Source organism: Pelmatolapia mariae, linkage group LG1 (assembly GCF_036321145.2).
Source record: "Pelmatolapia mariae isolate MD_Pm_ZW linkage group LG1, Pm_UMD_F_2, whole genome shotgun sequence".
Lineage (NCBI taxonomy): Eukaryota > Metazoa > Chordata > Actinopteri > Cichliformes > Cichlidae > Pelmatolapia > Pelmatolapia mariae.
The window spans coordinates 34,889,872-34,914,235 of NC_086227.1; the positions used below are offsets into that span (position 1 = coordinate 34,889,872).

The 24,364-nt window shown below is 41.1% G+C and overlaps 1 protein-coding gene across 6 annotated transcripts in view; it reads left to right on the forward strand.

The window, feature by feature from the left end:
- The window catches only part of kif13ba (kinesin family member 13Ba), a 49,065-nt gene that overhangs the window by 18,602 nt on the left and 6,099 nt on the right, over window positions 1-24,364 (forward strand). For 2 of the 6 annotated variants that reach the window (XM_063479779.1, XM_063479769.1), the window contains exons 4-38: window positions 622-634; window positions 1,076-1,136; window positions 1,264-1,356; window positions 1,893-2,073; window positions 3,358-3,445; window positions 4,149-4,283; window positions 8,948-9,060; window positions 9,281-9,392; window positions 9,496-9,708; window positions 9,791-9,901; window positions 10,059-10,193; window positions 10,717-10,847; window positions 12,068-12,154; window positions 12,295-12,485; window positions 12,569-12,848; window positions 12,970-13,132; window positions 13,218-13,373; window positions 13,493-13,642; window positions 14,144-14,269; window positions 14,390-14,563; window positions 14,709-14,866; window positions 14,946-15,078; window positions 15,211-15,366; window positions 15,481-15,580; window positions 15,728-15,854; window positions 16,262-16,317; window positions 16,407-16,531; window positions 16,612-16,887; window positions 16,971-17,123; window positions 17,277-17,354; window positions 17,464-17,514; window positions 18,439-18,595; window positions 19,415-19,545; window positions 21,514-21,576; window positions 23,743-24,322. In XM_063479779.1, coding sequence (XP_063335849.1) covers window positions 622-634; window positions 1,076-1,136; window positions 1,264-1,356; window positions 1,893-2,073; window positions 3,358-3,445; window positions 4,149-4,283; window positions 8,948-9,060; window positions 9,281-9,392; window positions 9,496-9,708; window positions 9,791-9,901; window positions 10,059-10,193; window positions 10,717-10,847; window positions 12,068-12,154; window positions 12,295-12,485; window positions 12,569-12,848; window positions 12,970-13,132; window positions 13,218-13,373; window positions 13,493-13,642; window positions 14,144-14,269; window positions 14,390-14,563; window positions 14,709-14,866; window positions 14,946-15,078; window positions 15,211-15,366; window positions 15,481-15,580; window positions 15,728-15,854; window positions 16,262-16,317; window positions 16,407-16,531; window positions 16,612-16,887; window positions 16,971-17,123; window positions 17,277-17,354; window positions 17,464-17,514; window positions 18,439-18,595; window positions 19,415-19,545; window positions 21,514-21,576; window positions 23,743-24,322 — 5,057 coding nt within the window. The remainder of the gene's footprint in view (window positions 1-621; window positions 635-1,075; window positions 1,137-1,263; window positions 1,357-1,892; window positions 2,074-3,357; window positions 3,446-4,148; window positions 4,284-8,947; window positions 9,061-9,280; window positions 9,393-9,495; window positions 9,709-9,790; window positions 9,902-10,058; window positions 10,194-10,716; window positions 10,848-12,067; window positions 12,155-12,294; window positions 12,486-12,568; window positions 12,849-12,969; window positions 13,133-13,217; window positions 13,374-13,492; window positions 13,643-14,143; window positions 14,270-14,389; window positions 14,564-14,708; window positions 14,867-14,945; window positions 15,079-15,210; window positions 15,367-15,480; window positions 15,581-15,727; window positions 15,855-16,261; window positions 16,318-16,406; window positions 16,532-16,611; window positions 16,888-16,970; window positions 17,124-17,276; window positions 17,355-17,463; window positions 17,515-18,438; window positions 18,596-19,414; window positions 19,546-21,513; window positions 21,577-23,742; window positions 24,323-24,364) is intronic. The other 4 variants (XM_063479805.1, XM_063479787.1, XM_063479815.1 and 1 more) reach the window with 4 other exon arrangements.

The window sequence follows — 24,364 nt, forward strand, 5'->3', positions numbered from 1 at the left end:
GTATGACTGAGGCTGCTTGTGTTTATATTTCCTTAGTTTTTCTGTAAAAGCTTGCACAGATATACAGAGCTGTTACACTTCTTTTTAAAGGTTACCGTTTTTTCATTATTTTTCCCACGTGCCACCTTTAATATCTGCTTATGACCTCAGCCCAGTAACTGTTCCACATCTGAATGCAATAGACAATGTCAACACTCTGCCAGCTTCAGTACCCCTCTATCTCACACATCCAGTGCTATTCTCACACACGCATTCCTGAAACGATTTACTACGCCCTCAGAGATGGATGCAGCGCCCACCCTAACACCCAGAGACACACCCAAATCCCCCGAGAGGCTGTTTTTGACATGTGACACAGAAGCTGTAAACAACTACAACAATGGCTATGTTTTAAAGTAAATGTTAAAACAAGGAAAGCCTAAAGCAAATGACTCTAATCCAGTCTGCCTGTCTGTCCACCCACATATAAATTTCTTTCTCTTTTTATCTCTGCATACTACACATTAGGGTCAAAATTAGCCTTGAAAGCCCATCCTACTGCATCCTTTTAATTTGCACTAAATGCCGTCTTTCTGTCTTTCCACATGTTCCTGTTGACCTCGATCCTCCCAACATCATCAGGAGTCAGTCCAAGGTAACGGCACACAAATACACACACAGACATTTTCAACACTGAGCTAATTCCATGGTTGTGAATCATCTGTTTTAAACAAAGGCACCGCTGTACTACTTCAGCTCAGTTTCTGAGCTGTGTGCAACCATACAGGCAGCGATACAAAGTAATGATTTGTAAAACCATTATTGCCAAAATGGTTTGTTTAATTTATGAACCTTTATTTTAATCCTGAGGCAATACTTGTTCCCTAGGAACTGAATGTTTTTTCCCACTGGTTCTCTTTGCTGTATGTGATTATTTTCCATTGTCGTTTGAGACTTGATGGTTGCTATGATTACACAATTTGAGCATTTGATCATTTAAAAACATAATATGCACCTTTTTATTGTGGTGGCTTGTGCGACTACATATTCCAGTATAACATCTCATGGTGGTGCTGTTTTGTCTGTGTGTTTACAGGTTTTTGCCTACGATTATTGTTTCTGGTCCATGGATGAGACGGATAAGGAAAAATTTGCAGGTATGTAAATTTTTATTTTAATCATTCAAAAAGAAATTGCATTAAAATATCACTACCAGATGTGTTAACTAAATATATACTTCAGTTATACCGACTGACTATGTCTGTTTGTGCCACTTAACTGCAGGTCAGGAGGTGGTGTTCCAGTGCCTTGGGGAAAGTCTTCTCCACAATGCCTTCCAGGGCTACAATGCCTGTATATTTGCCTATGGACAAACTGGTAATTTACACTTAGACAACTCACATATTTATGGTGAATCTTATTTTATGACAGAGCTTCTAACTTAACAACAGGGGTTGGTTACAGTATGTGGCAGATTTCTATCTATCTTTTATTGCCTTAAAGCTTTTTTAGGAGTGTCTTTGTGGACTACCACTTGTACCGACTTGCATTTCTTCAGTACAAATAAGACACAGAAGTTAAAATACATGCACATGTTTCAGATATCTCATGTCCCATAATGTGTAGAGCACTTATCATACTCTTACTTTACATATAATCTTGACCCTGTGACAGCAAGTTGGAGCTCATAAATTGATCCACTGTCTACATATGAGTCATAATGAGTCGAACCCTTTACTTGTTTGTCAGGTGAAATCATTCTTTAATAATTTCACAGTCGTACCATCATTACTTTGTGCGTTAGTGGCAGTGTTTTGTATCAGCTGCCAGAAAGACAGGAAATTATTTTACATTTAACTATACCTGCTGCAGTCAGTCTCCTTAAATTGGAGTATTTGTCTCCGTGTTTGCAGGCTCGGGAAAGTCGTACACTATGATGGGCTCAGTGGATCAGCCAGGGCTGATACCTCGACTGTGCAGTGCTTTGTTTGAACGGACACAGAAGGAACAGCGGGAGGAGGAGAGTTTCACTGTTGAGGTCTCCTACATGGAGATCTACAATGAGAAGGTCCGAGATCTGCTCGATCCCAAAGGGTATGATTTCATTCCTCAATCAGCCCTTTTACAAATGTGTGGGTGGTTTCGTTTTTCATTTGAAAGGTGTGGCAGCTCTGATAAATCCTAAACAATTCAGTAGTTGCCTTTGGTTGAGTTCCCTTCCATGAGCCAAATTTAAATCAATAGAGTATTAGATTTACAGAATGTTTTTCTTTCGTTTCATATCCTTATAATGCAGATTCTGCCTTTCTAATATTAGTATCCTGTTAAACTAGATTCGGCATCTTAGAGCTGACTCACTGTAAAACCCACAAAGGTTGTAACAGCACCAGCAGATGTAGAATTACATCAGTCTTAGGTGTATTTTCAAATGCAAACTCATTTTTACATATTTAAAAGAATGTAAACACAGGCACTGAAGAATTAGAACACATTTTAATTTACTGTTCAGTTTATTAATAAGTTGATTCTTAGAAAATGCATGTGAAACTGTTTTGAAAGTCTAGAATTGTTCAAGGCATTCTTCAAGCAAAAATGATTGAAGATATTCTGTATTTAACATTATTGTATATTGAATATCTGGAGAGTTTGACCTGCATGTCAGGCACAACCCCTGAAATTGTTCTTGGAGAAACATTGATAGAAAATGTTTTATATTTCTAATATTTTAGATGCTAAACGTTTTATTTCCAAATAATTTGAAAAAAAAATGCACATTAATAATGATAATGACAATTCCAATAAACTAAAATACATCTGCTGTAAGTCTACTTTTCTGGTAAATGACCAGCTTGCAGCTCTGCTCTAACATAAACTCAGATTAGCTGATAAATCAGTGAAAGTCTGTCGTTTGTTCTGGATCCACCAGCTGCTGTGGTCAGTGCATAAAAAGATTAGCATTCTGCCCTGCAGTCACTGTTTTTGTCCAGTTCGTGTCCAGCAGGTCAGCTGTAAATCAGGACCCCAGGCCTGTGCCTGCTGTCCCAGACACTATAACCTTTGACCTTCACTCACTGCATGACCTTTAACCTCAATAAAACGGACCAAAGACTAGCAGACCATCTGACTGCCATATGCGCTCTGCTGTGGGTCAGATAATGATGAAGTTCTTAGATCTGCGGCAAGTTAGAATTGGGGTCAGAGAACCAAGTGCTCACAAAGTGTGAACTGTGCACTGTGGACTTCTATTGGTTACCAGAGCAAGCCTAGCCTCTACTGCCTCCCCTGCTTGGACATCATTGTTCAAGCATTGGATGTAACTGGTCATGAGTGACCATGTTGCATGTCTTTGTTTTAAACCTCATTTTCTTCTATGCCCAGGGGTAGGCAAACACTGCGGGTGAGAGAACATAAAGTTTTGGGTCCATACGTGGATGGCCTGTCTCGACTAGCGGTGGCCAGCTACAAGGTAAAAACAATTCACTGAACAAAAAAACCTTTCATGCATTTATGTCACCTACTACCCCAAACATCCAGCATGCAGCACTGCACCACACATCCTGTCTGATCAGTTCTTCAGATTTTCTGTGACACTTGAACAGAGTTTCTTACTGCCATTTCCTCTCATCGTCCTCTTTGAGTATTTATATCACTTGAAGTACCAAATGTTAGTAGTCTCACCAACCAAATCAAAAATGGTGATAACATTTTGTTGTTTTATATTGTGATTTTCAGGCGATTCAACCGCACTAGTTATAAATTATAATCATTATAAAATATAGAAATAGGCGAAGACTGTGCCGTGTAATTTATGGCCATGTTGACAACTATTCTTTGGAGTGAGGTAAAGCAAGTTCAAATAAAAGTGAAACAAACAATTTTATAATTTACAGCTAAATGTCATGGTTACAGTATCTCTGCATCCATCCATCCTCACTCATGAACTTGTCACTGCATAAGTATTAAAGGTTGGAATTTGAGCTTTGTAATGATGCTTGTCACATTTTCTCTTTTATGTGACAAAATAGTGATTTTTATGAAGGCATGGCAAAATATTTTAGCATTTTCTTTTTTAGTAAAATACTGTCATGTAATCTGTTTTTGAAATTAAAGCAAAATGGGAAAATATGAAAATGATTGTATTGTTTGTTTATTGTCTCTTCTTCCGTCAGGACATTGAGTCTCTAATGTCAGAGGGCAATAAGTCACGCACTGTCGCTGCTACCAACATGAATGAGGAGAGCAGTCGATCGCATGCGGTCTTCAACATTATTCTCACACACACACTCAAAGATTTAAAGTCTGGGGTAAGATATAACAACACAAACACACACATGCTCACACAGAACTGATCTGTTATTTATAAAGATGACTAGTTAACATCTGTTCCAACTTGGATTCATACCATGTTCCCTCAGTCCCCGTGCCATAATCTCATCCGTGCACCATCAAGCTGCTGCATCATCCACCCACTTCTGAGCTCTCAAATATGCTCTACACTGTCTAGCCACATCAATCACACATAGATTTTCTTCAAAAGGCCTGCAAGGATTTGCCGGGCACGAGAAATCTAAAGCTTTAGAAATGATTGAGACTTTACTTTTTAATCATTATGATTGCTGAACTTTTTTAGGGGTGTGATAATGTTTCTGCTATTTTTAATAATAACTAAACCACAAGAAAAAAGAAAACTACCAAAAGGGATGATGTCAGCTCCGCCATGTGACCAGGCACTCTAAGAAAAGACTTAAATGACTAATTCTCCGTCCTGACTGACCCACTTAGTCTCTCCTGATCCTTGCTCTTATTTCCAGCCAGAGTTGCTACCAGCAAGTCCTGTTAATAATTCACAGACATGACTGTGAGTTTGTCAGTTGATACAGCCTGCTCTCCTTTCAAGTCACGCCCAGAGTCAGTCACTGAGTTGGCCAGACAATTCGCCGGTAGGTTCATCAAGCTGAACAAAGTCTAACAGACAGCAAACGCATAAACTGTGTAGTCAGTGAGTGAATCACTTAGCTGACACATCCATCTGCTACTTTTAACACTATATTTTATTGTCCCGTCATAAGTGAACATCAGATTAAAAATCTCTATTGGTTTGTGTTATTCCAAAGAACACAATTTTGACCATTCAGTGTAATTTGAGTAATTTTGTTTCTGTTTTTGCAGTGCTGACTGCAATATTTAGGTTGGTTTTTATGTTCCCGTCTTGTTGCTTTGTGATCCTCTGACTAGCAGAGCATTAGTCATTAGGGGTGTTGGACTCGTTTCATGGCACTGAAACCCTGTTAGGCAGTGGTAAGCAGTATTTCTGAGACCCTGAGAACACCATTTAAGGTAGTCAACTTCAATATTCAACACGTATTTAAGCTTCCAAGTTTCTTCAGGCTAAAGATATAATCTGTCCCCAGTTTTAAAGAAATAGTGACCGTTGATCTTTGAATTGGAGCTCATCTCCACCCTCAAATGACGCAGCCTGTGTTGGGGGCAGGTTAATAAGAGGCAACCTTTGACAAGTAGCAGAATCACCTGTTGCTGGATGAGTCATTCTGACACTCAGAATTTTGTCACTGGTTTTCCTTTCAGTATCCTGTCCTGTTTGGACTTTTCAGCCACGCTTTCAACTCAAAGGTCAAATTTGGTTGCGCTTTGGCCATATGTACCTGTCTATATCTCTATGGTTTCCTGATGTTTCTCTGTGTCATAAAATACTTTGCAGGCTGTATAGTATAATGCAGAGTTTTTAAAATGTATTCTAGCAGTTGTTTTTGAACTGCAGAGTTGACCCTATTTCTTACCATGTGTATCTGTGTGTTGACGCCCCGACACTTGTTTTATGAGCAGATACATTACAGCATTACATTTGTTACTGACTCGAGTATCAACTCCCCTGCTTTAATAATAAAGTATTTCCCTCTTTTTACTATTCGAATAGCTAGTTAGATGTTAAGACTCGAACAAGACAAAAGTGTCAGGGTACTGTAGACTTTTGATAGAGAATGGTTTTTATCTCCAAGTCTTATATTTCCAGGCTACAGATCCTATCGTTGATGTAGTAAGGAGCTAAAATTACTGAATTACAAAAGGTTGTGGCTTCTCATGTGGTAGTGCTGTTCAGTCATCAGCTTTGCCTCCCCGCTCTCTGTAGCTGTCTAACATGACTTCTCAGTTCAGGGCATTATTTAAAAAAGGTCTAGTTTTCTGTTCCGGATAAACATCTCTTGTTTGTTTAACAATTTGCTCAGTCCTGGGGGATCTACACTTGTGCTGGTGTGAGGCTGATCTGTATCACTTGTCCCTGAGGGTGAGCTTTATCTCATAAGCGTGTCTTTTCAGAATTCAAGTTTGAGTTTGTTTTACCTGAGATTTCAAGGTGACAATGCAGTGAAGCCATTTAAGATTTAAGATTGAACTTATCCGCTTCTCAAGATAAGGTTCTTTGCTTTCCAAGCACAATGAAAACCCCTTTAAGTAATGTTTATTTTATAGTAACACATACACATTCTCACAACTACAAACAAACTGCTGCAAAATGTAGTGTAGAAAAGCTTTCTGTATGTAATAAAAGAACACATGTAACAGAACACATGGCTAAAGTTAGCTTATTATGATTTTCCTTATTTTCTTTCATTTATATATCCTGATAAAATAGGTTACAATAGTGTATTCTCATATGAGTCATGGTTCTTTTTCTAACCATGACATCACTTTATGTGCTCGAAATCCTTCTTAGCCGAGAGCTCAAATTTCAGATTGCCCTAAACTCTGTTTCAGAGGGTTTTTTCCTGCTCAGGTGTAACTTGGCCAGTGAGCATAGCAGCCCCTACGGCAGGGGTGGGCAACTCCAGGCCTCAAGGGCTGGTGTCCTGCAGGTTTTAGATGTCCTTGATCCAACACAGCTGATTTAAATGGCTTGAAGTTCTCCAGAGGCCTTGTAATGAACTAATCATTTGATTCAGGTGTGTTGACCCAGGGTGAGATCTAAAACCTGCAGGACACCGGCCCTTGAGGTCTGGAGTTGCCCACCCCTGCCCTACGGCCTATTGTTCAGATTTTGGTTGGGTTTTTTTTGTTTTGTTTTGGTTTTTTTGAGGGTCAGCCATTCAGAAAAAACACAGAAACACAAATAACAATATTGGTAATACTGTCAGATATATAGAGCATCAGTTTTTTGTTTTTCAGCTTCTAAGTTGCTTCTAATGGCTTAAAGCAGCGGTCCCCAACCCCCGGGCCACGGACCGGTACTGGTCCGTGAGTCGTTTGGTACCGGGCCGCGAGATTTGGGGCTCGGGTGTGAAATTTATGGTTTTCAAGATTGGAAAAAAATAATGCTAAAAAACAATAACAATCTTTTTTATCATTAACTCTGTTTCCTTGGGTCTTTTCCCATATGATATGAATAAATCTTTGTTTTGGCACCGGTACTGGTTTTAGTTTGTTTTATTTATCCGCGACACCTTAAAGGCCTTTCTGTGAAAATATTGTCAGATATAAACCGGTCCGTGGCGCAAAAAAGGTTGGGGACTGCTGGCTTAAAGGATGCTAAAGTCGCTTGTTTCAGACAGTAGGCGAACCAGATTCAATAAATCTCCAAGAATAAAAGCTAAAAATCCTCATAGTAGGTCAGCTTTAAGTCTCAATAGTCAAGCTTGTTGAAATGTTGAACAACTTGTAAAGATTTTGATGAAAGTTTAGAATCAGAAAAAATGATGAATATACACTAAAAAGAGAGAGCTTGTTTTTGTTTTCATCAAAACCAGTGATGTCAAAGAATAGTTAGGATGGTGTTAGCTGAAATTTTGCTTTGCAGTCCAGAAGAGCCTAAAGGTCACAAGACTGAAACTAAAGCAGTAGAAGGTTAAATATATTCGGCTTCACCCGTAGCACAGTGTGAATCATGTAATGAATTTGGCGTTTTGTGTACTGGGGTTACTCTTCTGGTAAGGGAGCAGGTAGTCTCATCTTGTGAAGTTGGCTTGTTGAGTCTGCAAGGCTGCAACTGAAGTGGAGCAGTGTGGACTTGATAGAGATTTATGGAGTTATGTGGGAGTGGGAGTGAACCAGTTCTTTTACAAGAATACCATTATCATTGTATCTGTGTGCACATTCAGCCAAAACCTTTTGGAGGCTTGACATAAGAACACCTGGTAGAGTTCAGACATGTCACACCAGAGATCATCAGCCGCTTAGCTGATCAGTAATTGCATGACATTGTATGTGACTTTGTTAAAACATTGATGTGTGCAGAAAAGCAAGGTGCTTGACAAATGCACAGTTGACACACACGGAGGACTGCATCTGCTGATATTTAGCTGATGGGCTGCTTTGGCTTGTCAGCAGGTGTTGATCAGGTGTTAGATTCAGCCTTGTCAGCTGCTGACCTGTCACATTCAGGAGTGGATGTGGCATACAGATAGAGATGTGATATCCACCTCTTCAACAGCCCTTGGGAAGACACAGAGGGGAAACTGTCATCAAGACACTGAAAGATAACGGTGTGCTCTGGTTGGTAGAATTACAAGAATCAGAAGTATAGAAGACAAGAAATGATATTGCTCAGTTACACTTAAAAGCATGCAAAAATGTGCCCAGGTAAAAGCTGCTTAAAAATCAGCCTCCTTAGTAAATTAAGGGTTATTAGAGATTTGTCAGACCCCTTGTGGGTCAGTGTTACTGCTTTCTGAAGTAAGTGAAGTTAATTCAGATGTGCCTAATCATCTTTACTACAGCCTGGGAACACCATGGCTTTTTGTTCCATTGCTTGTTACGCTGGGGGAAAAAAACATAAGTGGAAAGTCAGAAGAAGGAAGGGGAAAAAACTGAATACATTTTACATGGACAGAAACACCAACGTGGGTTGCAGGACCCTGCTAGAGCATCTCTAGTGCATAAGGCATCATGAATGCAGCAACAAATGGGACAATAATCAGACTTTCTTTTTCTTTTTGCTCTTTCCGTATCTCTGTAGACGAGTGGGGAAAAGGTGAGTCGGCTGAGCCTAGTAGACTTGGCTGGAAGTGAGCGAGCAGCAAAGACTGGAGCAGCAGGAGAGCGCCTGAAAGAAGGAAGCAACATCAACAAGTAATGAAAGCAATTAAAACATGGATACAGAGAAACAGTACATAAACAGTTTTTTAAATGTTTTCCCAATAAAGGTTAAAAATATTTTTTCCAAGGTCATTCAAGCTTGACGTTAAAGTATCTCAACACACAAGCAGACAGAGAGCTACATGATTGCTATCAGTCCATCAGCTGGTAAATTATAGGAAATAAAGTGTTTGTTTCTCTTTGTGTTTGCAAGGTCCCTCACTACTCTGGGTCTAGTGATCTCAGCTCTGGCTGAACAAGGAACTGCCAAGAACAAGACCAAGTTTGTTCCTTACAGAGACTCTGTTTTGACATGGTTACTGAAGGTATGATAAACATAAACGACCACCTGAGCAAAACACATTTTATGGCATTTTTTCCCTATATTTTACTTTTTTTTTGTCCCTTATGAATTCTGTTTATCTCCAGGACTGCCTGGGAGGTAACAGTCGGACAGCAATGGTTGCTACTGTGAGTCCAGCGGCAGACAACTACGAGGAGACGCTGTCAACACTACGGTATGCCGACCGAGCGAAGAACATAGTTAACCATGCTGTTGTTAATGAAGATCCCAACGCTCGCATCATCAGGGAGCTCCGAGAGGAAGTCGAAAAACTACGAGTACAACTGACACAGGCAGAGGTGAGAGATCTTCACAATCTAAGCAATCACCGTGTTGAAGTATTTGCCTCACCTGCTTCTCCTGTGCTTTTTTTATCACCAGTCTTTGAAAGCTCCAGAGCTGAAAGACCGTCTGGAGGAGTCCGAAAAGTTGATTCAAGAGATGACGGTCACATGGGAGGAGAAGCTTCGCAAAACTGAGGAGATTGCACAGGTGAGACGCACAAGAAACATCAAATGTAATTGATTTTTTTTATTCATTGCAATAATTACAGTGCACAGTGTCTTTATTTTCTCAAACTGCGTCATTTAGATACTTTAGAAGCTGAAAGTGTGATGTTTTTTGTTTTGTTTTTTTTGTGTGTGTGCAGGAGCGTCAGAAGCAGTTGGAGAGTCTGGGTATTTCTCTTCAGTCTTCAGGGATTAAAGTTGGAGACGATAAGAGTTTTCTTGTCAACCTTAATGCTGATCCTGCACTCAATGAACTACTTGTGTACTACCTGAAGGTTTGCATGAACACACACACACACACACACACACAGTCCCCATCATGCTTTACCTAATGCCTTCTAAAGTATTATGCCTGACTTTTTTTTATTTTTTTAAACTGCACTTTAATGAGCGATCAGTCTTTGTCCTCTAAACACTAAATTTGATCAGATGTGTCAGAGATTTTTTGTTTTATTTTTTTTACACAGTTTGAATCATAGAAACTGAAGTTTAATTTTCCTTAATAGCAAGCTGAAGAAGAATCAGTTGTCATGTGACTTGCACTGGGTTCTTGAAAACGCTTAAGAGGAAATTGAATTCATTTATACGAAACGTGAAAGGCAATGTCATGGAAACATAATAATGTTGCTGTTTGATGGGCTTGATTAGAATAGATAAAGTTTAAGGAGTAAAATTTAGATCAGTTGTGATTGTAATTATAACTGGAACATCCCATAGATTTGTGACATGTTCCTCTAGACAGGCTCTTTATTCCCCTTTTGTTTGGGTCAGCTGATTGTAACATGTTGAACATCTCAGGAACACACAAAAGTGGGCTCAGCAGACTCCCAGGACATTCAGCTGTGCGGGATGGGTATCCAGGCAGAGCACTGTGTCATTGACATCACAGCAGAGGCAGCTGTGATTCTCGCCCCCTACCGCAACGCTAGGTAAGGAACGCAAACGTAACACAACAAAAGTTCAGAGAATTATACTGCAAGGTTTTAATTGGGTAACTTTGGATTAAAACCAGGGGTTTTAAAGTTCTAAAGGTGTTTTATTTCTCACTGGGACTTTATCACCGTAGTAACTTAATGCCACACACCTAATGTCCTCCAGAGCAGGTTATATTCAAGATAAGAGATCAGCACATACAAAACCACTGTCCACTGACCAGCTGGATTCTCCCTCCAGCCTCAGTGCACAGAGAGAGAGTCAGTAGTTTTCAGCAATCATTCTAAACCTTGTGTTTTTCCCTTATTAACTTGTGACCAGTGGAGTGAAATTTATATCCTGATTCTTTTTTCCCCTTCCTGCTGGCTACAGAAACAAATAGTCCTTTTTCTGGTTGACCTTTATGTGGAATTTACAGGTCAGCCTACTTACCTGTTGCTCTCAAATAGTTCGGCACCATCAGTTAGGAAAAGGTGCTAAAAGTGTTCTAAATTGCATAAGGATATCTTTATGCTACACAAACCCATATACATACTTTTTTTCTCCTGTCTCACACTGACTGCTTTATATCTAGTAAGACTGCAGCAAATATGTTGCTAAACTGCTTGTAATATGCATTTGGCTTCTTTTTATTTTACTGAAGTTATAGCTGTCTTTTCTAAAATATACAATTTGTCACCCTTGTGCAAAAATGCCTAGTTTATGTGAACACACTTGTAACTACACTGGGAAACATTAGGTTGACTTACTTAGTTAATAAACGCCTTCGTGTGAGCGTTGCTTATGTTAGAGTAGTTAAGTTTAGTTTTACTCTGTATTTGTCAGGGACTGTTCACAAAAACATTCTCATGAGAGAAACAATCCCTTGTGCTAGATTTAGCTACTACCTAATTGTATGTGCAGTCCCTGGCTGGTACATCGGTGTTAAATAAGCTATAAAATACAAATACATGTCCAACATGTAAGATTACAAAGTAAAGCCAGATAAGGAAAAGATGTCCTGGTTATTTGGAACTTGCTACATTATACAGGCCCTATGCTGATGAGGCTAAACAGAGTGTAGTTAACCCCACCAGGGTTAAAGTCCTCTTACCAAAAGAGATGTTTTCTTCAGTCGGTTACTTCAGCTTCTGTTTGAGGTTCTTTAAAAATATAAATGCAACTCCCAACTATTGTCACCCCTTTTTTTTTTTTTTTTTTTTTTTTTTTTAAACAGGACATGTGTTAATGGCTCTCCAGTAACCAGTGCTCTGCAACTCCACCATGGGGACCGAATCCTCTGGGGAAACAACCACTTCTTTAGGTAACTGCTGTTCTTTTTATTTAATTTATATTTTAAGTCTTTAAAAAAGAAAAAACCTCCCATCAATCGGTTTGGGCTATTTGTTAAAGTTACATAAAATATTTTTGAGTCATGGATGAATGCATTTAACTCACTTTCAGGATCAATCTGCCTAAGCGGCGCTCTCGGGCTGCTGATGATGAAGAGGGTGAAGGTGGCGTGATGAAGAACAGTGGTAGCAGTGAGCAGCTGGATGCAGATGGTGATACAGCCAGTGAAGTGTCCAGTGAAGTCAGCTTCTCGTATGAGTTTGCCCAGACAGAGGTCATGATGAAAGCCCTGGGCAGCAATGGTAAGATGTGTTAGGACACTATTATGGAAAACAGCATGTCTTTTTCACTTCCTGTCTGACTTCTCAATGTTGTGTCAATTCAGACCCCATGCAGGCAGTCCTCCAGTCTCTGGAGAGGCAGCACGAAGAGGAGAAGCGGTCTGCTTTGGAGCGACAGAGGCAGATGTACGAGCAGGAACTCCAGCAGTTGCGTAAGAAGCTCAACCCAGAACGCCTGTCCACAGGTCAGTCTGGAGGGCCAACAATTGGGCAGCAAGGTCCAGGACAGCAATCTCACTATCGCAGCATGGAGAGGCTCAGTATAGGAGGGATGAGCCATTCAAGCAGTGCTCAGAGCAGACTGAGGCAGTGGAGTGAGGACAGGTGAGTGTCTTTGAATTTTAGGAACATGCATAATGTGCTGATTAATACCAACTTGGTTTTCCTAATCCATCCGTTCGCCTTTCTCCTCTCATGTTGTTTGCCACCTCTTGTCCTTCTGCAGGGAGGCTGTGTTGGTGAGGAGTCTTCGGAGGTTGAGGGAGCAGATAGTCAGGGCGAACCTCCTGGTACAAGAAGCCTGTTTCATTGCAGATGAGCTGGAACGGCACACAGAGTACCGAGTCACTCTGCAGATCCCATCAGACAACCTTAATGCAAACCGCAAGGTCGTAAACACAAACATGAAGACCTTACATGTGGGTGACCTGTCCTCTGGTGTTCCCAAAAGCTTATAAGTATGTCTGTGTGTAGAGGGATGCAGTTCTGAGTGAACCAGCGATCCAGGTTCGAAGACGGGGTCGGGGCAAACAGATCTGGAGTTTGGAGAAGATGGAGAACCGTCTGGTTGACATGAGAGAGCTGTACCAGGAATGGCAGGACTACCACTTAAATCATCCAGACGACCAGGTGAGTTAACAGCCATATGCCACCATGATAGCTTTATTGTAAACTTATTGGGAATCTTATGAAGTCAAACATAATAAGCACATCTATAACATCTGTCTATTAAAATTTTCCTTGTCCAGGTAATGCGTTCATATTTCCGCCGAGCGGACCCGTTTTTTGACGAGCAAGAAAACCACAGTCTGATCGGCGTCGCCAACGTCTTCCTTTCCTGTCTTTTCTATGACGTCAAACTGCAGTACGCTGTTCCCATCATCAACCAGAAAGGAGAGGTAGAACACAATTTGTCACCAGTTTAATTCCTAAATTTCTTCTTATAGGAGAAGTAGCCCTGACTTACAGAAACAGTCTCTAGACTTGGTATGGTATTACGCTTTTCACTGTGACTCAGGAAGAGTTTCAGTGAGATCAGAATTTAAAAGTAAAGGTTTGCATGATATTCAGGGAATTGTGTTGGTAAAATGTTAAAAGATTGATAGCAAAAATTGACTCCAGGAAGCTGATGTAAAATTTCAGCTGATTTTGATGATTGCATTTGAAATCTGAATGGTGAATGAGCAGCTATAGAATAGAACAGCCAGAGATACAGGCAGTCTTTGGGGACAAGGAACAAATTCTGGGAAAAATTTACATGCTGTTCTCATTTTCAAGTCCGTACTTTTATTCATGAAGTCTATTAAAACAACTTTGCATCTTTCCTAGTTCAAAAAAAAAAGTATTTTTCTTATACTAAAGGCTAAAGGATGTTTTCTCTGTTTTCTTGCTGTGTTTAGGTTGCAGGTCGCCTGCATGTGGAGGTGGTAAGAGTTGGAGGGGGCTTAGAGGATAACATGGCTGGAGGAGATGAACCTGACAACAACCAAGACACTGAAGTTCAGGATCGCAAACTGGTCTGCATGGTAAGACTCATAGCTCATCAGAAGATTTAGTGCATTCAGACCATCTGAATCTTCCCAATACTTCCAGGACTATTAGGTATGTTTAGTTGACATCTCATTTTTCCTGTTTGTCATCCACAGATTAAAATCCTGCAGGCTACTGGTCTTCCTCAGTACCTGTCCAACTTCGTCTTCTGTCAGTATTCTTTCTGGGACCAGCCTGAGCCTATCATCGTGGCACCTGAAGTTGACACGTCATCCTCATCACCCAGCAACAAGGACCCACACTGCATGGTGGTGTTTGACAGCTGCAAGGTAAACATGGGAGGGAAGACGAGAATTTCAAGTCTTACAACAAATCAAGAAGCTTTCCTGAGCGGTGTCTATTTTGATTTCTAGTTGTGTGAAAATGTGTTGGGGATTGGTCTGAATGGCACTTGTTTTTTGGGGGCTTATGTAGGAGCTGGCTGTGTCCGTAACTGAGGAATTTATCGAGCACCTTACAGAAGGGGCAGTTGCCATTGAGGTGTACGGACACAGACAGGCTGATGCTGGAAGAAACCCCGCACTGTGGGACCTCAGCATCATCCAAGCTAAGACACGCACATTACGAGACAGGTAGATATAACAGAAAGAGTACATATAGACTCTTGTTCTGCAAAGAGCACAGGTGTGCAAACAGTGTCTGATTTTGTAGATGGAGTGAGGTAACACGTAAGCTTGAGCTGTGGATTCAAATCCTGGAGATAAACGAGAATGGAGACTTTGTTCCAGTGGAAGTGGTACCTGCCAGAGATGTGTGGACCGGAGGAATCTTCCAGCTTCGGCAGGTGAGGATGACACGTCACAACAAAAACAGCCAACCTGTTTGAATCAGAAAACTGGAAAAGCGGGCTTCTAAATATTCTAACTAGTGTCTTGTCTTCTTAATCCTCCTCAACCTTCTCCTCATACTCCTTTAGGGTCAGTCGAGAAGAATCCAGGTGGACGTACGCTCAGTTCAGGATTCTGGCACTATGCCCCTGATCGCAGAGATTGTGCTCGCTGTATCAGTGGGCTGTGTGGAGATCAGAAACACCACAGCAAACCAGGAAGCAGATGAGATGGACAGTTATCAGGTAGACCACTCTGTCTACAGTGTGATTTACTCTTTCATTGAGTCATAAATTACCTTTGAAGTAGCTGACTTGAAGAAGAAGATGGAGTGATTAACTGAGTTGTTTGGTGGGCAGGAAAGAGACCTGGAACGGTTACGGCGGCAGTGGTTAGCTGCTCTCACCAAGAGACAGGAATACCTTGATCAGCACCTACAGAGCCTGGTTATCAAAGCAGGTAAAAATACGTAGATTAGTATGCAAAATATTTATATGCACAGGTATTTAACAACTGTTTCTGATCCTAATTCACAGTTACAGCAAGTTACACTTTGCAAGTGGAATAAGGTGAATGAAATGTTTAATGCATGCATGTTGTGTACAGAAAAAACAGAAGATGACATGGAGAGGGAGGCGCAGCTCCTTGAATGGCGTTTGACTCTAACTGAGGAGAGAAATGCTGTAATGGTGCCCTCTGCTGGCAGCGGCATTCCTGGAGCACCTGCTGAATGGTACAGCCCATTAAATGATGTTCTTATTGAAAACAGCTGAAGCCCCTGTGGGCCTAAAGCTGCAGCTTCAGACGGCTTTAAATGCTCTGTATCAAACCGCTTTTTAAAATTTTAAACGGCTCTTTGTGATGTCAGTGAGTGCAGATATCCCTAATATGGTCAAATAAGGCACACACTCTGGTTTAAACACAGAAATCTCATCAAACCTTCTGTTTGCAGTTTGTAATAACTTGGCTTGAAGGGAGATAAAGCATCTTGTTTGAACTGAGGAGGTGCATGTAGGCCAATTGCAAAGGATTACTGTCTGAGAACAAAAATATTGAGCTGGAAATTAGCATTCATTATAACACTTTAAGACACAGAGGTTTAAATAACAGATACTTTGATAACAAGGAGTTTTTTTAAAGGGTTCCTCTGCCTGGCATGGAGACTCATATCCCGGTCCTCTTCCTCAATCTCAAACGTAAGTCAGTCATTTGCAAAATTGTGCAGAATCTCACAAAGTGTTTATTCTTTTATATAAGTTAATTTGAAATATCTTTGATTCCCCAGCTGATGACCTCAGCTCTCAAGACCAGTTTGAAGTTCCAGAGGCTGGAGGTTGGGATGCTATCTTGAATGGAGAGGATGAGGATGACTTTTTTGATCTACAGATTGTCAGACACTACGATGGAGAGGTGAGGATAAACCTGTAATTCTCATAAAGGAGGCCTTTTCATTAGAGACCCTTGTAGTAACTGAACTGTTCACTCCACAGGTTAAAGCAGAGGCATCATGGGACTCCACTGTCCATGAGTGTCCTCAGCTCAGTCGAGGGGGATCATATCCTGAGCAGCGTGTCTATCTGACCGTACGGGTGGTGGTCCAGCTCAGTCACCCTGCTGACATGCAGCTGGTGCTGAGAAAAAGGATCTGCGTCAATGTTAACCCGGGCCGCCAGGGATTTGCCCACAACTTCCTCAGAAGGATGTCAACCCGCAGCACCGTACCTGGCTGTGGGGTCACCTTTGAGGTGGTTTCCAACATCCCTGGGGTAAGGCCAATGGGAAGAAGCATTGTTTTGTCAAGCATATTATTAAACATGTTGTTAATCTTTATGATGCTTTGTCCCCTTAGGATGCTCCTGGTTCAGAGGACAGGGAGATGCTGGCCCGACTCGCTGCAAGCGCACACAACAGCCAGTCCGGTGATGACGAGGCTGCCATTGAGAAATACCTCCGGAGTGTCCTGAGTCTGGAGAACATTCTGACACTGGATAGACTCAGACAGGTAGGTGGAGATAAATAATAGAGCTGTAGATTGAATTTAAAGCCACATTATGAATAGGCAGGCATTCATCCAGTCACACAGCTTTTTTTTTTTTTATTGATGATCTTCTAATATTTTCTTCTAATATATACATTAAAATACTCTGTGTTTTAGGAAGTGGCCGTGAAGGAGCAGTTGACTAGCAGAGGGAAGAGTAACAGACGGAGCATAAGCTCTCCTTCTGTTAACAGGGTAAAGCATGAAATATAGTGGCAGACCATCATAGCACAGATGGCATTACATTATATTGCAATAAGATGTGATTTTTCTCAACATACTCTTTGCCTGTCCCTTCTGTCAGCTGTCTGGAAGTAGACAAGACCTGTCCACAACCTGCCTGCTGGATGATAAGGTAATACGCACTGTTCAACAGCATAAAATCATGAGTTTCTGTACCTGTGTACCTGCTGGAGTGTTGTCTGTGCAACGTTGGAAGCTCTCTTCATTAGCGTGCATAAAGAGAGCTAAGAGAGCTGTGTTATTATTGCATGAAATCAAAAACTTTACCTCTTTGTATTTAACACTGCATTCAGTTATTAAATAGACCCGATAATTATATGTGGTCATTTAATTTACTTAGTTTAATTAAAAGAAGAACCTTTTCTAGCTAAATGTATATTTTTAAATGTATGTACTTAATACTAGTCAGATTAATCTCAGCACCAAACACTAGAGTTCAGTTCAATTTATTGGCAGTGAGTTTTGAGAAAGTCTTAGTCTGCTTATTTAACTTTGTTTACATTTTATGCTTCAGCCAACATGCTTCAAAAGGCCCAACTTTAATATCATATCATAAAGTGCATTAGCACACTGGAACACAAACCATGTTGAAAGACCAACAAACAATATTTCAAAAGGTTTAGGAACCCTGTTTGAACTTTTTCAGTTTAAATCAACAGAAAGACCTGTTTGCTTTTACCCTGTATTTGCATAAAAAAATTAATGATTTGTTTACATACGGGTTACCATGTATATCTGAAAGAGGGGTATTTTCTTGTTTTATTTGTTTGGTTTTTTTGCTGTTGTTGTTTTTTTTGTTTTTTTGTTTTTTTTAAGTAATATGCTTATTTATTATTTAAAAATAATGTGCATTAGCACAGGTAGTACATTGAAAGTAGAAACTAACCAACTTGCATCTTTTAGTTGACAAGAACAGCTATACACAAATTATACTTTGTGCTTGGAGCAGTAATTTGTGTGCTTTTACTTGTGGATGCTGTACGACTCAGATATTTCATTCTTTTAAATCCAACATCATCTCTGTCTGCTCCCTCAGGGTCGATGGGAGAGTCAGCAGGATATCTTCATGCCCTCTCAGTTTCCTCGCACCCTGCCCCGCCCAGCCTCCTCCCCTTCCACCTACTCCACCTCCCCGTCTTCATCACCTACTCCCTTCGGCACTCCTCCTCCACAGAACCAGGAACCAGAGCAAGGTAAACCCCCTCCTTCTTTTCCCATCTCCTTTCTCTCTTCAATAAAACACTTTGGGCTCTGCTCATTACTCCATCTTACTCCCCCAGCCATTCTTTTCTCCTCCTTTTTTTCTGCCTGGATTCATCCACTTGAGCTGCTCACAGATTTCACCTTACTTTCTCTTCTACCTTGTCCTCTTTTGTCTGATGTTCCAAGGATATTTAACCACACCATCTGATGTTTCATTGTTCACATTATTAAATGCTGGATCCTCCATGTCCAGTGTGTTATCACACTATCTACCTGCTCTCTTTGTATTCATTTCTAGTGTAAAAGTCTCCATTCTCTCCTCATCTCCTTGAACAGAGCTTTTTTTTTAATGTCTGCTGTGATTAATCTGAATATTGTCTGTCAGTTAGCTGATTCATAGTGATTTCTTGTTAGTGTCAGTTTGAATCATTGTCACTGTGACGTCCTTCAGCATAATTCTGTTTTGAAAATAAACAGAATTAATGATGTTTAAATAATTTCTCTTTCACAGTCCAGTAATTTAGAGTGTTTATGAAATCACATCCTAATGGCTAAAATCATCTTTGTGTTAGTTTGTTTTATTTTAGTGGGGTTTTTCTTTTTTTGCCAGCTTCCTCTGTTAGTCTATCCCAGTATTGGGGTTTTTGCCATTTTCTGGACTCGCTTTCAACTTCCAATCTTAATCTTTCATGCCTCCTCTACCTCCCGGACCTCCTCTTGTTTCCTTGCTTCCTTCCCTCTCTTCTGCCTCCTCCCTTCTCGCCTCGTCTTCCTCCTTCTCGCCTTCTTCCCTTCTTCCCCCCCTCCAGGTCGTTCAGGACTTGCTGCCTCTTATCTTTCAGTTAAGGCGCTGGTTCCCCAGATGCCCAAACTGCTCAAGTCTCTGTTTCCAGTGCGAGATGAGAAGAAGGAGCTGAGACCTTCGCCGCAAAACCAGCAGGTCAGCAGATGGTCCAGTGCAATTCCCTGGAAGCCTTGTATTGAGTTTGTTACATATCTGCAATAGATATAATATCACTTTTTTATTTTTCAACTTTTTTTTTTAATATTTGAACCATTATTGTAGGATCCTTACCTTACAATATAAAGCGCCTTGAGGTGACTGTTGTTATTTGGCAATTTTAATAAAACTGAAATGAACTGAACGAAATTGTAGACAGGTTAATCAGAATTGATTTCTACTCTTTCTGCCCATTGAAATAGTTTATTGATTGCAGGTGACATTTTTCACTCCATGTTATGAGTTCACACATAACCATACAGACTTATGGTTACACCACTAAGCAGTTTTTACCTACTTTTCACACACTCACGCTGCAAAGGGTGCATCAGTAGCAATTTGGGGTTCAACATCTTGCCCAGGACATTTCAGCATGCTTTAATAAGCTGTAATGCTGTAGCTGCACTCAAGACCAGAGGTTTTGGCAGGCACAATTTTGTTTGTATGCTTGTTTGTTCTGTTGTTGTTGTTTTTTTATTCTTTCTTCAGGGTTTCATGGTTTCAGTAAAATATTGATGAATTATAATTGACAAATTAATGACTTGTGTAATTTTAAAAGAAAGTGTGCACTGTGTTGTTCTGTGTGGCATGCTGGCTATCAACTTATTGGCCAGATTTAGACTACTGGTGATCGATTCCTGCCATATCAGTGGTCCTAGCTGATCAGTTTGAGGATTTCTACTTACCCCCCACTTTTTAGAACTTCAAGTTATGAAAAGGAAGGGTCAAAAATGTAAATACTGACTCTTCATGTGCCAGTAAAGTCGTTGTTTTTCACTATATCATAGAAGCATCCATCCATTTTCTTCCACTTATTGGCTGCTTTCCAAGTCCCACAGTCTAACCAAGCCTGATAGGACTGCTCCTTCAGGCTGGGAGTTGAAGATTTCGTGGACGGTAGCCTCTGCCAGGCATTCCCAGTGCAACCTCACAGATCCAACTCACCACCAGCTGGTGATCAGTTGACAGCTCAGCACCTCTCTTCACCAGAGTGTCCAGAATGTATGGCTGGAGGAGCTAACCCCTAACCCCATTATGACACAATTACAAAATTGATCATCGAGCTGCCTAGGATGTCCTGGTGCCCTAATGGACACCCTTATGTTCAAACATGGTTTTCTGTGGACAAACTGTGGTTTGTACAGAAGTCCAGTAGCAGAACACCACTCAGGTTCAGATGTGGCAGGCCAGTCACACCTCTCCAGGTCTCACTGACAGAATCCCCAGGTGGAGCACCGTCAAGCACTCTACCAAGGGACTCCAAGAAGGCCAGGTGCTCTAAACTGTCATTCGTTGCATAAGTGGAGATGACAGTCAGGACCTGTTTCCCGACCTGAAGGCTCAGGGAACAAACCCTCTGGTCCACTGAGGAAAAACTCTGTACAGGAAGCCATAGGGATACTAAGAATGCCCACCACACTCCGCTGCCTCTCACCAAAGGTAACTCCAGAGTGAGACAGATTCCAGCCCCTCTCGGGAGCCCAAGCTGTGTGTTGAGTTGAGCCTGACTATCTATCCAGCACTTCTCAACCTTACACATTAGCTCAGGCTCCTTCCCCACTGCTAGCCTTGGTAGCCAGGAATCGGCCCAGCACACACTGCACCCAGCCCTTCTTGTGGGTGGTGGACTTACGAAAGGGTGGACCCATGGACTAAGGCCAGGCCACCAGGTGCTTGCCCTCTGGCACACTTCCGGGGCGGGGAAGTGAAGGAACAAAGTGTATGAAATACAAATTTTAGCAGTCTGAAAACTTTTGGCCATGACTGTAGTAAACGATCCTAATAATCATAATGTTGCATATGCAGCATGACATGATGTTAAATACATAGCATTGATTCAGTGCCATTAGCCTGCCACAGCCTGTTTATTTGCATTTCTTTTTTCTCTGTTGTGTCCTTGTCACTCAGCAGCACGTGCCTCGTATAGTGACCTCATCAGGAGGGGACGACAACAAAGGCAAGACCGAGACGGTGAGATTAAATCTCGTCTTATCCTTTACATGCTGTTTGGTTTATCAGTAACTTAATTTTAATCAGGTTTTTTAAGATTTTGTTTGAGATCAAAATAACATGAATACCTTTGATTAGTAATTTTTATTTGTAGTTTAATCCACTTGGTTCTTTGAGGAAAAACTGCATTAGGTAACCACAGTCTCTGTTTGTTTTCGGTTTGCAGAATTAGAGGATGATTTCACTTTTTTTTCCAAGTGTATTGCAAAAAACAAAAGTTGCCTCCATTAATCCCTGCTGTCCAAACTATCAACTAACACCCCCCCCCCCTCCCCCTTTGAAGGGTCATTGCAACAGTCTGATAATGTACTTTTCACGCAGTCCCATAATACAGTTCTGTAGTAGAGATGGACCGATCCGATATTAGGTATCGGTATCGGTCCGATACTGACGTAAATTACTGGATCGGATATCGGCGAGAAATTAAAAAATGTAATCCGATCCATTAAATATCAAAAAAGCACCTCACAAAACTTGCGACACGGCGTAACTTGGCTCATAACCGTACCACTCGGAGCAGTATGCATCACGTGATAGAGCGGCTGTGTGTATTTGTAGCCTCGCTAGCAATCCAGCATTTCATCTCCGAGGAAGTTATCCCAGAGAGAAGTAAAGCAAGTGTGTAAGTTCATCTCTGAATGTTTGTAAAGCGTACCCACGTTAAGCTTAACAACCGATATATGGAGCCTCTTCTCTCTCCCTCTCCTGCTGCTACTTCAATCATGAAACTGCTTAATGATCAGCTGATCGGCTTTTCTGTCGCGAGTCCGTCTCTCTTCTTTGTTTTTGCCCCACTTTGCACCAGAAAGAGGAAACCAGCGGCTGAATAACAGCAGCACGTTTAAGCTTGATAAGCTGTTGTTAGAATTTATTTAATATTACTTTCTACACCAGGATCTTTTTCTACGTAGCTGACGGCTGGTAACTGTGCAGGGGCGGATCTAGCAAAGTTTAGCCAGGGGGGCCGATACAGGGAAAAGGGGGGGGGCACAAAGACATACTTTTCTTTCTTATTATCATTTAAAATGTCTAGCTTTTAATAAATAATTATCTGAATCTTACACCCAAAGTTTTAATCTGATGTAAAATGTATAGAAGTCCATTACTGTATATAGTAACTGTTAAGTCTAATATACCCTAGTAAGCTATAGTACTTTTTCCTTTGGGAAGATACCATCTGTGCAGTCTGCAATTCTGTCGAAGAAAGATGTTGAATATATTTAATTATTCTTGAAAAATAATTTATTTCTGTGCATTTTTTTTCCACACTGCATCAAATTAAAGTTGATTACCTCGATTAAGCATCATAGGGTGGAGGGTGGGGGGTGGTTCCCTTTTTTTTTTTTTTTTTTTTTTTTTTTTTTTTTGCTGGGAGTTTGCAACCCTATTAGTTAGGTTGCTTAATATTTCTGCTAAGTATTCTTTAAAATACCAGAATAGGAAGGATGGAGTAGGTTTAAGTTTATTAGATTGATCAGTTTTGCTGAACTATGAAATATTTTGGGTGCAGTGTATTTTTTACATACAGGTATAACAGAATAGCTTTAGTGTTGTTGTTTATTTAAACTTGAGTATGAGCTTATACAAAATGCAGCAAGATATTAAAAAAACAGTTTTATTGATTAAAAAACACACTATATCGGATTAATATCGGTATCGGCAGATATCCAAATTTATGATATCGGTATCGGACATAAAAAAGTGGTATCGTGCCATCTCTATTCTGTAGTTCTGTTTATTCTCTTCTTTCTCTGTAAGATTCATCCTTACTAGATTCCAATTCCACATCGGTTCTTAATGTGGTCCCATTGTAAGTTTTAATGAATTGCTCTTTATGTGCAGTTTAAGACCTTTTCAGCGATTCACTCATTAGCGTAATTGCATTGTGCTTGATTTATATAACTGCACTAAATCTGTGCCGTAGCTCACCTTGTACACAGTAACGTATGCTTTAGCCTGATATGCACCTTGGGGCTCTATAGGGAGTCAACGCAGTCAAAAGATGAGATTAGCAGACTCTAGACTTCTTCCTGTCAAGTTTTATTTTGAAGGTTGATTACTGTTGTTGATTACTCTTTTGTTTTGCCTTGTCTGCATGCTCTTATCTGTCCCCCCGGTTTCCTGTAGACTGCTATTCTACGGCCCCCAGCCAAAGACAGACGGGCAGAGCTCCCAGAAGTCTCTCCTCTTCCTGTGCATGACCCGCATGACACCACTCCTCTCAGCCCCCTCAGCCAGTCGTCAAGCGGCTACTTCTCTGCTAGTGTTTCTACAGCTACCCTGTGTGACGTTCTCCAACCCTCCTCCTCATCCTCCTCCCTCCTGGCTGCCGAGACCACGTTACCCACAAACCCCCAGCAGCAGGGCGCTGACAGGAACGATATTGTGACCTCTCCTTCTCAGTTTGGTGCCAAGGTGTCAGTCGTCGCTTCACCTGCTTCCCACAACTCAGCCAATCACAATAGCATCACATCCGACATCTCCTCTGAACAGAAGCTGATAAACTCCAGAGGAAGTGAAGGCTTTGAGAGACTAGAGATCTTTGTGGATGATGATGAGCGAGGTCGTGAAGACGTGCTGCCTGATTGGCTGACAGAAGGAGCATATGTTACAGTAGGGAACAATAAGGCGGGGACGGTGCGCTACATTGGGGTGACACAGTTTGCTGAAGGAGTTTGGGTGGGGGTGGAGCTGGACACTCCTGTAGGTATGTATCCAGTTAAAAGGATCAGCGCAGTCCACCATAGTC